This window comes from Felis catus, chromosome A1, assembly GCF_018350175.1.
Source record: "Felis catus isolate Fca126 chromosome A1, F.catus_Fca126_mat1.0, whole genome shotgun sequence".
In the NCBI taxonomy this organism is placed as follows: Eukaryota; Metazoa; Chordata; class Mammalia; order Carnivora; family Felidae; genus Felis; species Felis catus.
The window spans coordinates 116,888,734-116,902,767 of record NC_058368.1 but is presented as its reverse complement, the minus strand read 5'-3'; the positions used below and the strand labels follow the sequence as shown (position 1 = coordinate 116,902,767).

Genomic DNA, 14,034 nt, shown 5'->3' with positions numbered 1-14,034 from the left:
TTTCCATTAGTTTCGTTGTTTCCTCTGCTGTGCAGAAGCTTTTTAGTTTGATCTAATCCCAATAATTTATTTTTGCTTTAACTTCTTTGCCACAGGAGATATATCTAGAAAAATGTTGCTATGGCCAATATCAGAGAAATTACTGCATGTGCTCTCTTCTTGGATTTTTATGATTTTAGGTCTTACATTTAGGTCTTTAATCCATTTTGAGTTTATTTTTCTTTATGGTGTAAGAGAGTAATCCAGTTTCATTCTTTTGCATGTAGCCATCCAGTTTTCCAAACATCATTTGTTGGACTGTCATTTTCCTATTGTGTGTTCTTGTCTCTTTTGTTTAGGATTAACTGACCATATAATCATGGGTTTGTTTCTGGGCTTCCCATCCTGTTCTATTCATGTATGTGTCTATTTCTGTGCCAATATCATACTGTTTTGATTATTATAGCTTTGTAGTATAACTTGAAATCTGGAATTTTGATAATTTCAGCTTTGTTTTGTATTTTCAAGATTGTTTAGGCTATCTGGGGTCCTTGTGGTTTCACACAAATTTTAGGATCACTGGTTCTAGTTTTGTGAAAAATGCTGTTGGTATTTTGATAGGGATTGCATTAAATCTATAGATTGCTTTGGGTAGTATGAACCTTTTAACAATATTTTTTCTTCCAATCCATGAGAGTGGAATATATTTCCATTTGTGTGTGTCATATCTTCAGAAATTTTTGGCAGTGGTTTTTCAACCTTTTTTTCATGAGCAAGATAGACCTATTTTAGCTTCTGGCTCTAAGCAGCGACCCCAGCTTTTATTTTCCATCTTGCATGGAGAACATTTTTCTCCCAATAGCCCATCAGAGCCAAACTTATGACAACCAATGCCAGCTTCCCATCCTGTAGCTCAGAAATATAAGGGCTTCATCCTTGTTCGCTATTTTATGTTTGTTCCATTTTGTTTTACACATTTTCTAATTTTTAATTTTTATCTATTTTTTTGTGTGTTCATGCGAGCAGGGCATGGTGCACAGAAGTATAAGCTTGCTTCACCAGCTTAAGAGAAAACTGGGTCATTTTTACTTTTTAATATTTTATTTCAGTGTTATATAAACACAACCAATACTTTAGTAATATTTTTAAGTGTTACAGAAATTGTAAATGAAGTCAAATTTTTGGTTGAAAAATAAGTGTCTGATTAGTTGCATACTTTAATGATATTCAGCTGTACAGAAAATAGGCCTTTATATAGGAGACTTACATGGATGAGTTCTGCTTCCACAAAGGAGACAAATTCATCTTTAAATAGAAACCAACACGGGCACTTGGGTGCCTCACTGGTTGAGTGTCTGACTTCGGCTCAGGTCATGATCTCGCGGTTTCTGAGTTCGAGCTCCACATAGGGCTCACTGCTGTCAGAGCAGAGCCCACTTCAGATCCTCTGTCTCCCTCACTCTCTCTGCCCCTCCCCTTCTCATGCTCTCTCTCTCAAAAATAAATTTAAAAAACATTAAAAAAAAGAAACCAACAACAGCAAAATACAGAGACATTGCAGAGAAAGCAATATATTTACTTATTTTTAGGAGAATTAAATAGAACCAGACAGACCAATTCCATTTCTTGTATATCTGTATGTCTAATTTCAGCATATAAATCTATGTCTTAACTGACAACTCTATTAAACATAGCTTATAAATATATAAACATGCCCACATAATAAAATTTAAAGTTTTCATAGTTTACTGTTTATTTAGTAGTTTTATAACTGTAATGGAAATTTTAAATCAAATTAATATAATTTTTATTTGAAGTTAAAACATCATTATGAAGAAACTTTAACAAGATTTAAGAAACTTATACTTGTTTAAGATCATACAGAATATAGAGTTACAAAGAAATACTTATTTTGGCCAAATGTGTTCTATGTGGATAATTCCAGTCTTATAAATCTGCTTTTCATCCCAGATAAAAAGACTTCCTGAACAACAAAATAAATAATAATAACATTGAATTATAACCCAAATAAAAAGGTAAATATCCATGAGACTATACATAAAGAAATGACTACCTAATAAGTAAATAGAGGAGAAATGACAAGATTTCCTTATAGGAAAATTTCAATTAATTAGTGTAAAAGGAATCAGGGAAATAGAAAATTACCATCCAAATGCCACAGTGTTAATTGCCATAGGAAATATCCAGCAATGGATACAAAAATTAATGGGCAAAAGTTTAAGCAGAAACATGATATTGGTATTGTTTCAAAGCGTCTCTCTCCAAGTATTTATTAATTACAAAGAGAGAAATAGTAACTTTACAGTGGAGAAACTTGACAGATATTATATTAAGCAAGTGTTGGAGATTAATATCACCTTAACACTACTGAACTGTACACTTAAAAATCTTTAACATGGTAAATTTTGTGTTATTTTTAACCACAATTGTTTTAAAAGATTAATGTCACCAGTCAATAGGACACATTGACATCATGTACCCCCTGATAGTGATGTACTGAGAAGGATACAATATCATTTCTGCAGTATTCTTCCCAATAATGCATAGCATCAATAATCTATGGGGTGCCTGGGTGGCTTAGTTGGTTGAGTGTCCGACTTTGGCTCAGGTCATGAATTCATGATCTTATGGTTCATGGGTTCAAGCCCTGCATCGGGCTCTGCGCTGACAGCTCAGAGTCTGGAGCCTGCTTTGGATTCTGTGTCTCCTTCTCTGTCTGCCCCTCCCTCACTCACACTCTGTCTCTCTCTCAAAAATAAATAATAAACATTAAAAAAATTAAAAGGAAAATAATCTACAGAAGACAAAGACAATCTCAAATTGAGGGACATGTTTGTTAACTAAACTTATTATGGTAATCATTTCACAATACATGTAAATCAAGTCATTATCCTGTATAATATACAGGATACTTTAACATATACAGTACTATATGTCAATTATATCTCAATAAAACTGAAAAAAGTTGAGGAACATTTTTACAAATAACTGACTAGTACTCTTCAAAAGTCTTGAGGTCATGAAAGACAAGGAAAGGTTAAGAAACTATCATGGATGGTAGAAACTAAGGAGACATAATTAAATGTGTTGTAGGATTTTGCATTGGATCCTTGAAAAGAAAAAGGACACTAAGGAAAAAAGTGGCGAAACCTAAGTAAAGTCTGTAGTTTAGTTAATAGAATTGTACCAAGGTTAATTTCTTAATTTTGATAACTGGCAACGGTTATGTAAGATGTTAACATTAAGGGAAGCTAGGTGAAGGGAACTTTATACTACTCGTGGTTTTGTAAGTCTAAAATTATCTCATAACAAAAAGTTTCTAAAGGGCTTAAATTCCTTATAACTTAAAACTTCCAATATAAATGTAAGTCTATATATATTTCAAAGTTAAATAGGTTATTGAAGCAATTTGCCCAGATTAGCTATTTTTAATTGAATATTTATCATGGCCTTTTTATACAAGAGCACTTTAAAGCACTTGAATTAGGTCTTTGACTAAATACATAGTTATAACGTCACTTGACATTTGAGGGAAGGTAACTGTCCTAATTATTTCCATTCTTTATTTTAATTTGCAGATGGAAATCTGACTTAATCTCAGCTGGTATATAGAGTGCTCTCCAAATTCAAATGGCTCACATCACATTCAGCAAGTTGATACAGAGATGTTTTTAGTTTTTAATCATCAAGTACAATTGGAATTTTCTTAGAAACTTGAAGTCTGAATAAAAATGACAGATCATCAATTAACACAGTGGTTGTCAATCTGAAGTCAATGGCAAAAGTTTTACTGGTCTAAGGCAAAAATGAGCCCAATAATGGCATAATACATTTTTCATAAAATGACGTTTTTAGTTTAGAGGACAGTTTCCTTTATTGGATCACTGTATTATCATTTTGACATTAAAATGCCATTTCCTTTGTGAAATAATGTTACAAATTAATAGTGTTTGTTTCGTTTTAATTATTTTTCCATACATGGAAAAAGAAAAAGTTGACAAATCTACATTTTCCATCCATTTTGTGTATTTGTGTATGTGAACTTTACTATTTGAAATTCAAAGTCTTAGGGGCACCTGGGTGGCTCAGTCAGTTAAGCATGGACTCTGGATTTCAGCTCAGGTCATGATCTCACAGTTCATGAGTTCGAGCCCCACGTTAGGCATTGTGCTAATGGTGGGGAGCCTACTTGAGATTCTCTCTCTCTCCCTTTCTCTCTGCCCGCTCTCTCAAAATAAATAAATAAACTTTAAAAAACTGAAATTCAAAGTCTTAAAATCACCATTCTATACAATTTTCTTTCCTTATTCTTACCATCAAGCCAGAGTCTTGCCATTGATTATGGTCACATCATGAAATGTAATCAAATACAGTTAATCCATGCCAATTATTTAATCAAATGCAGTTAACCCAGAGGCTTTTAGTTAATAATGTTTTAACTAATTACTATTTACCCAAAAAAGAATTCTATCTTCTTTCTCACTTAAGGCCTCTGATTTCAGCATACCTTAACAATCCTAACGTAAATATACTGAAACACTATTCCATGTTTTGTTCAAGAAAGACCTTTACTCCAAATGAGCAGATTATAACATGATTTATGGAAAACAGTTAATATTAATAAAAAAAGACAATTCATTGGTATTCCACATTTGATTTATCCATTCTCAAAATATTAAGGAAAATACTGAAGGCAGACATAGGTTATACCAGTTCTTCCCTAAGCATTTCTAACATTTTAAAAATAACTTATTACTAAATTTTAGTATATCTTGGTCACCAGGTAGACAGCCAGATAGTACCGTTCGGAGTCAGTCGTAATTCTATGAATGAAGCTTATATCAATGAATATGATTTAAGAAGCATTTTAAGAGATACTTCTGTACCCTAAGAAATCCAGGTACAAATATTGTGCTCTCCTGTACAGGACATATCCTCATGGGTCTGAATTTACACACATTTAAATAAAATAAGGCACATGATTAAAGTGTCATTAAAGCAAACTTTAAAAAAAACTTTTAAGGCAAGTTAGTAGTATGGTTAGCATCATTGAAATATGTTAACATTTTAATATTAGTTTTTTTTTTAATTTTAGAATGAGAGAAATTAAAATAGCTTATGAAGGCAAAACCATGATAATAAAAAAAAAAGCCTAACTTCTTTCATGATTCCATTTCATTTTATGAATGATTTACTAGGAAGTACCTTTTTTCTGTTTCCATGACATCACTTCAGAATCCTCAGAAGGGAAAATGGCCTAAAATCCAATCTGGTAATATCTGAAAATCTATCTTTTCTTTTTCTTTTTTTTTTTTTTTTTTAATTTTTTTTTCAACGTTTATTTATTTTTTTGGGACAGAGAGAGACAGAGCATGAACGGGGGAGGGACAGAGAGAGAGGGAGACACAGAATCAGAAACAGGCTCCAGTCTCCGAGCCATCAGCCCAGAGCCCGACGCGGGGCTTGAACTCACGGACCGCGAGATTGTGACCTGGCTGAAGTCGGATGCTTAACCGACTGCGCCACCCAGGCGCCCCTGAAAATCTATCTTTTCTTAAGGCCACTTAATTGGTATTATCACTTTTTCCTTTAATATCTTTTATTTTGATAGCATTTGTTAACGACAATAAGCCTTACTGATTTTTTTCCCCTCATCTACCTTTTATTCTCCACATTCAAATAACTGTTCTCTGATAAGTAAGGGATAGACACCTGTATACAAAGAGAGGTTTCGGCTTGCCTAAGGCCTAAGCGACCATTAAGAAATCCCATCTAACTTAATTTTGGAGAACATTCCTGAACTGAATCTCTTTAGTCTTTCTACCCTTACTCACATTCTCAAATAAGTCAATTCTTTTTTTTTCTTTACCTTTCCTTTTACCTGATTATCTATGAGGACCATTCACCAGGCATTTGTGTCCTTATGATTCAAAGATGATCTCCACTTACTAAGGAATAAAAATCTAGAAATTTCTGAGTAATGATAAGCTATATATCTGTTTCTCAAACCTAACTGCTTCCTGATGTATCAAAACTAGAAGCTAGTTTTCTTCCTCATGCATACATAACTGTCTACTAGAAAACAATTTAAAGGCAAAATAACAGGATATCTCTGTGGAACTAAGCATTTCCAGGTCCAGAACTAATGAACTTCCAGAGGACACATGAATAATGATTACTTATAGCTCATGAGCAAGAACTACATATAGTCATCAGGTACTTGGCCATGGCCCTCTGACCCCCGAGACCTATTCCTACCACAATCTGGGGGTAAACTGGAGCCAGCCTCTGTTTTTGCCTCTCCAGTGCCATGTGGAAAGGGGAAGTTGGGCATAAAGCGCTTAAGGAACCGAAACTCACTATTGCCCGTGCCAGTGGCCGAGCACATTTCATAGGGACATGGCTGAGATAAAGATCCATTGGCTCCTTCTTGTACCAAGTTGTTAGGGAAATTACAGTCATCATAGAAATGCTCTTGAACTGTGAACTTTTCTCTATATTTAACCTTCTGGTAGATGTGTATAACAAAGATCACTGTGACAGAGAGGAGAAAGAGAAAGGAAAGCACAGCCAGAGAAATGACCAAATATTTAGTGGATGGATTTACCCTTGTAGGATGCTTGGATGGATCCCGAAACTGTAGATAGGGCTCAGAAAACCCATCTACCAGCAAAATGTTGAGTGAGGCAGTAGTGGAAAGAGGTGGTTGGCCATGATCCTGAACAAGAATTGTAAGTTTCTGAACCACGGGGTCTCTTTCAGCTATCTGCCGCAGTGTACGGATTTCCCCATTTTGTTGTTGAACAGAGAATAACCCAGTGTCAGTGGCCTTAAGGAGATGATATGAAAGCCAAGAATTCTGACCTGAGTCACCGTCCACAGCCACTACCTTGGTCACCAGGTAGCCTGCCTCTGCAGACCTGGGCACTAGGTCATTGCAGGGCAAGGTGCCATTCTGCAGTGGGTACAAGATCATTGGGCGGTTGTCATTGTCATCCAGAACAACCACTCTGACAGTAACCTGGCTACTCAGTGACAGGAAGCCCCCATCAGTTGCCTTTACCACAAACTGAAATTTTTGAATGGCCTCATAATCCATGGTTCTCAGTGCATAGAGCTTCCCATTGTCTGAATTTATGGAGATGTAAGCAAAGACTGATAAATCTCCACTTTCTGGAGGAAGCAGAGTATATGTTACTTGGGCATTCTCACCCAAATCTAGATCCTCAGCATGAACTTTGCCAATAAAAATTGCAGGGCTGTTGTTTTCTCGAACAGTCAAAATGTATGAGTCTTCCTGAAATATTGGGGGATTGTCATTAATGTCAGATATTAGCACCTCAATCACAGTTTCTGTGAACAGACTGGGTGGCCCAGTATCCATGGCAACAACGGTGATATTGTAGCCTGAGACCTCTTCCCTATCCAAGACTCTGTCAGTAACCAGAGAGTAAGAATTCCGGAAAGTAGGTTTGACTGCAAAGGGAAGGTCTTCTCTGAGGAAGCAGATGATTTTTCCTCCCACTCGAATGTCCCGGTCTCGGATAGAGAAAAGGGCCACTACAGTCTCTAATGGGGAGTCCTCAGGGAGAGGGCTGGACACAGAGGAGATTGTCACTTCAGGAGGATTGTCATTAACATCCACCACTTCCACCAGGACTTTGCTGTGGGCAGAGAGGCCCCCTCCATCGGTGGCTTGAATGTCAATATCATATGTTTCAATTGCTTCAAAATCTAGGGGCCCTCTTAGTCGAACATCCCCAGTCTGCGAGTCAATCTGAAACGTCTGGAGAATTGCTTCTGGGTTTTGAGCTAAGGAATAAGTTATATCCTTGTTGGAGCCCTCATCCAGGTCTGTGGCACTCACAGTGACCACCAAAGAACCATTGGCACTATTTTCTAGTACCTGAGCGCGGTACACCAATCTGGAGAACTGAGGCACGTGGTCATTGACGTCCAGAACGACCACACGGATGTGAGCGATGCCAGATTTGGGAGGGGACCCGCCATCCACCGCTGTAATTGTCAAGTTGACTTCAGGCTGCTCCTCTCTGTCCAGGGGCTTATCCAGCACCAGCTCAGCGTATTTGGGCCCATGGCTGCGAAAGCGGGTATGCAGGTGGAAATACGTGTTGGGGCTTAAGGTGTAGTTTTGGAGACCATTGAGGCCCACGTCCAGATCCTGGGCACTCTGCAGAGGAAAACGTGAACCCAAGGGGGTACTCTCCGGAATCTTTAAAAGCGGCTCCTTGTTTAGGAAAATCGGGGCATTGTCATTGATATCAAATACCCTGACCTCGACACGAAAGGACTGCAGTGGCTCCACCAAGACTATTTCAAAATGCAGAACACACGGGTCAGCTTTGCCACAGAGTGACTCCCTATCCAGTTTCTCCTTCACGAACAGATCCCCTGTCTTGCGGTGGAGCCGGAAGTGCACTTTGTTGCCCTCGGAAACCAGCCGCGCCCCGCGCGCAGCCAGCTTCCCTACTTCCAGCCCCAGGTCCTTAGCCACATTAGCCACAAACGAACCGCTCTCCATCTCTTCTGCCACGGAGTAGCGGATGGTTGCTGCACTTCCCACAGATATGCACACAAAAAAGAGAAGAGACCCTACTTGCCTGTTCTGCATGAGCTTTCTGTGCGCAACCGCCATCCGGTCTCGCAAGCGCACTCTCTGCAGCAGCCGCCACCTGTTGCGGGTATACTTCACTTTTCTGCCCACAGATTCTTGGAACTGCTGCTCTCGGCTTTGCTCCTCTGTAACCGCAGCACCGGGCTAGCAAAGCCCGGTAAGCTGTTTTGCACTTGGAAGAAAATTTGCATTGAGCAACTCAACTCCCCAGTCTATCCAGTGTATTAATAGATATGTTCTCATTCTGGAGAGTTAGGCAGAGGATGAAAGTTGTTGCCAAAGCAACGCAGAGTCTTTAATTCCCTTTCAGAAAAAAAGTCCTTGGGAATTAAGAAGCCAATGAGGATAGTCACTTAAGCTGAAGTCACCAATCTGGGAGCCGGCTGGGGCTGCTGCAGCAACCGGCAAACAGCGAGGAGTAAGCAAGCTACCTTGCTTGTTCAGAGATCAAGGGAGAGTCAAAAAGGCAGCTCTTTTTGCCCACGGGTCCTGTCCCTGTGTTTTAATACAATCACCTGTTTTGCACCAAAAAATGTGGGGGGGGGGGAGTAAAAAAGATCCTGCAGTGTCTTTTGGAGCCAGATGGAAGTCAGGAAGGGGCAGGGGTTTGGAGAAAGTGTCAGCAGGAAAAAGAAAGGGGACAGACAGAGGTTTTTCTTTCAGGAACCTGGTGTCCAGTAGGTACATTGATAGGAGAACTGGCCAACTAGGCTCTTGATATGCACAAATCCATTCCTTTCCTAGAACCCTCACCCTCAAGAAGCAGTTGGCTTGGCACTTAGGATTATAATGATAGTAATATTTACTGGGTATGGTTTCTATATAGCACTGGGACTGTGTTAAGTGGTTTACATGCATTATTTAATCCTTGCAACAGCTCTATTAAGTACACATTATTTCTTTAACATTTTTTAATGTTTATTTTTGAGAGAGAGAGAGAGAGACTGTGAGTGAAAGAGAAGAGACATAGAATCCGAATCAGGCTTCAGGCTCTGTGCTGTGGGAACAGAGGCCAACACACGGCTCGAACCCACAAACTACGAGATCATGACCTGAACCCAAGTCCGTGTGCTTAACCGACTGAGCCACCCAGGTGCCCCCCCCCTTTTTTAAGACAAAGAAACAGACTGGAGAAGTTATGTCACTCTTCCAAGACCCCCTGCCTCATAAGGATTAGAGAAAGAATTCAGTTTAATTTTGTCTGACTCCAGAGTCTCTGCTCTTAATCAGTATATTACTGTGTTTCCCAAATAACATAATGGATAAATGAAATGAAAATGTTTGGCTTTGGATTTGAAAGGAAATGAAATAACAGACTACTTAGATATATTGAAAATGACCTGATAGAAATTTGGGGGATACTTGTTCAGAGTTTCGTTTACAATCATTAGATCATAGAATGTTTAAGAATGATGAACCACCTCAAAAAAGATAGGGTCCAATACTCCCCTCGATTTTTTTAAAGATTAAGAAACTAAGGCCCAAATGATGAAATTACTTGCCCAGTTCATACAGCTATTCCTGGCAGTAGGAACTAGAACCTGTCTTTTGACACTCTCATCTCATGTCCATCAAAAGCATTTGGCGAGTCCCCATTTGTGCTCAGCATTTTCTATGCTAGGTGCTATAGAAAGAGTTACTGCCACTTATGAGAAATCTAAGCCATATTTTCCAAATGAGAAAAAAAATGACTGAAAAGTGTATATAATGTTATTGACATCCTGACATGAAGGAGTTAATGGATCCCCCAATCTCCATTACCTAAATTAATATCCAGCTTAAGTGTGCAGCCCTAAACAGTTTAATTTTGCCTCTTTAAAAAACTGTATATAGGGGTGCCTGGGTCACTTAGTTAAGCTTCCGACTTCAGCTCAGGTCATGATCTCACGGTTCGTGGGTTTGAGCCCCGCATCAGGCTCTATGCTGACAGCTCAGAGCCTGGAGCCTGCTTCTGATTCTGTGTCTCCCTCTCTCTCTGCCCCTCCCCTGCTCACACTGTCTCTCTCTGTCTCTCAAAAATAAATAAATGTAAAAAAAACTGTATATAAAAGTACATACAATAAAATGTACAGAAGGTAATATTTTCACTATGCTAAAAAAAACCCTTAACATTTATGATGAGTAATCTTTTAAGTCTAGTTTCTTTCCTTCATTATTTAGCTCCATGTGAGACTGACATTTTTGTGTTTAGTTCTTGTTCACCCATTTCCATTGCTGTATAGAATTCCAGAGTATTGTCAATACCCTTTGGCCATAGAGCATCAGGAACGCACCTGTAGTTGAAAAGAGCTGTATTTTCTGACTCCAACAAGGGAGATTGCATACCACAGAGAATCATGGGGAATCACAGTAAGAGGGTGTCGGAAAGGACTTAGAGTATTTAGTCTTGTGCAGGGTGATCTGGGGTGCTATGAAGAAGGACTTTACTCTGGATGGAATGCTATCAGCAATGGAGTTGATACTATAGTTGGGTGTATTAATAATTCTTATAATTATCTTATATCTTATATAATTCTTATATCTTCTCTATAATTCTTACATAGAAAAGCAGAAAGGAGAAGGTAAATCTGTGATTGGCAAACAAGCTGTGATTGGTAAATCATTTTAGCACAGAGGGATATTTGATCATTTTTGTGGACTGGACAGTGTCTTTTCTGTCTATATTCAGGCATGATTAAGGTGTGCTCTTGTTTTAATTTTGATCTATCACATTACACAGCCTCGTGTAATGCTGGAGTTCCATGAAATTGTTTTCGTTCCACCATGGCCCAGCCTGGAGTATCAGGGCTGCTAGCAGTCAGGCATTGCTTTTGTCTTTTTCAGTATGAGTGCAGCAAAACTCATTTACTCATTCTATTGTTCTACTATTCACAGCAGTGTGCCCTTCTATATGTCACCTTGTAGACCTGTGTACATAATTTGGGGGAGGGGACATATACCTAGAAGAGGCATCGATGTCATAGGGTATGTTCTTTTTCGCTTTACTTCATATTGCCAAACTAAGAGGTTGTACCAATTTACACTCTCATCAGCAGTGTAACCTCCAGCTGTGCAAATTCTTACCAACACCTAGCATTACTCATCTTTTTAAAGTTTAACCATTCTTGCTCTCCCAGCGTGGGTTTAATTGCATTTCTCTGATGATTAATTACTGATGAGGCAGGGCACTATGTAATATGTCTTTAGTCACCTGGTTATCCTTTGGGTGGGGGGGCGGTTGTTCAGTTCTCTTCCCCAGTTTTTACATTGAATCACTTATCTTTTTTCTATTGATTTGTAGCTCTTCATATATTCTGAATATGAATCCTGAATATCTCTTTATAAGAAAATGAGACATATTTACCCTTAGTTGATATATATCTACAGAATTTTTCTTTAAAAAGGCAATATTTCTCCCAGTGTTTCACACATTATGTGAAAACTTATGGCCTCCTAGGGAATTTTTCAAAAACTGAGATACAATTGACATGCAACATTATATTAGTTTCAGGTGTACAACATAATGATTCGGTATTTGTATGATTATGAAATGGTCACCCCAGTCAGTCTAGTCAACATCTATCACCATATGGAGTTCCAATTTTTTTTTGTAATGAGAACTTTAAAAAATTTTATTTTAATTCCAGTCAACAGTTATATTAGTTTCAGGTGTACAATATAGTGATCCAACAATTCCATACATCACCTGGTGCTGAGAACTGTTTTACCATGCAAAGTAAAATACGTTTACTTGCCATCTTTAATTCTTGTTAGGTGAAGTGTCTGTTAAGGTCTTTGACTCAATATTTAGTTTGTTTATTTTCTTGTTGAGTTTTAAGAATTTTTTGTATATTTTAAATATATATTTATCTTGCTTATTTATCAGATATGTCTCTTGCAAATATTTTCTCCTAACTTGTGATGTGTGTTTTTGTTCTCTTGAAATTGTCTTTCACAGATAAGAAATTTTTAATTTTAACGAAGTCAAGCTAATCAAGTATTTCTTTCATGGATCATGCCTTTGGTATTGTACCTAAAAATTTATCTCCACACTCAAGTTCATCTAGATTTTCTCCTATCTTCTAAGAGTCTTATGGTTTTGTGTTTCTATTTTACTGTAAGATCCAGCAGTTGCTCTCCTTGTTATTTACCCAAAAGATATGAAAACTAAGGTCCATGCAAAGCTCTGCACACAGAGGTTTAGAACAGCTTTATTCATAATTGCCAGAGCTTGGAAGAAATCAAGATGGCTTTTATCCTTTTTTGAGATAATCTGTGAAGAGTATAAGGTCTACGTCTAGAATTATTTTTTGCTTGTCAATGGCCCGCTGTTACAGCACTCTTTTTTGAAAAGACCATGTTTTTTTCAATTACATAGCCTTTGCTCCTTTGTCGAAGATCAGTTGACTGTTTTTACATGGGTCTATTTCCGGGCTTTCTATTCTAGTCTGTTTGTCTATTACTTTGCCAATACCACGGTGGCTTGATCAGTGTAGCTTTATAATAAGTCTTGAAGTTAGGCAGTGTCAGTCCTCTGCCTTTGTTCTTTTTCAATATTGTGTGGGCTCTTCTGGGTCTTTTACCTCTCCATATAAACTTAGAATCAGTTTGTCAATATCCACAGAATATCTGTTTGGGATTTTTATTTGGATTACATTGATTACACATCAAGTTGGGAAGAACGGACTTCTTGACAATATTGAGTCTTCCTATCCATGAACATGGAATATCTCTCCATTTATTTAGTTCTTTGATTTACTTCATCAGAGTTTTATAGTTTTATTGATCTTGTACATATTTAGGCTTAGGTTTATACCAAAGTGTTCCATTTTTTCAGGGATACTAATGTAAGTGGTATTGTGTTTTCAATTTTAAAATCCACTTGTTCATTACTGGTATATAGGAAAATGACTGACTTTTGTATATGAACATCATATTCTGCAACATTGCTATAACTGTTTATTAGTTCAGGAGTTTTCTTTTAATTGAGTCTTTCAGATTTTCTATATACAGTATCATGTAATCTGTAAACAAGGTGTTTTTTTTCTTCCTTCCCAATCAGTACACCTTTTGTTTCCTTTTCCAGTGCAATGTTTAAAAGTAGTAGTGAGATGGAACATCTTTGCCTTGCTCCCAATCTTAGTGGGAAAGCCACAGAGGATTTAGGGTAGTAAAACTATTCGTTTGATCCTATAATGTAAATATTGGTCATCATACATTTGTCAAAATCCATAGCATGCACAACACCAAGAGTGAACTTAATGTAAACTATGGACTTTGGGAGATAATGATGTATCACTGTTGGTTCATCTGTTGTAACAAATGCACTACTATATGCTTCAAGATGATCATAGTGAGGGAAGCTGTATATGTGTCAGGGCAGGGAATATATGGAAACTCTCTGTATTTTGGGCTCAGTT

The 14,034-nt window shown here is 37.7% G+C and overlaps 1 protein-coding gene across 1 annotated transcript; it reads right to left on the bottom strand.

Annotated features, from left to right (window-relative positions):
• Window positions 1–5,574: 5,574 nt before the first annotated feature.
• Window positions 5,575–8,843, bottom strand: PCDHB1 (protocadherin beta 1). Its single transcript, XM_003980856.4, has one exon. It carries the CDS (start codon window positions 8,654–8,656, stop codon window positions 6,200–6,202), a length of 2,457 nt encoding a protein of 818 aa, XP_003980905.2. The 5' UTR covers window positions 8,657–8,843; the 3' UTR covers window positions 5,575–6,199.
• Between the last annotated feature and the right edge of the window lie 5,191 nt (window positions 8,844–14,034).

What these genes read in the sequence shown, in the direction of transcription:
- PCDHB1 (XM_003980856.4), bottom strand. Translation starts at nt 8,656, where the DNA reads ATGGCGGTTGCGCACAGAAAGCTCATGCAGAACAGGCAAGTAGGGTCT.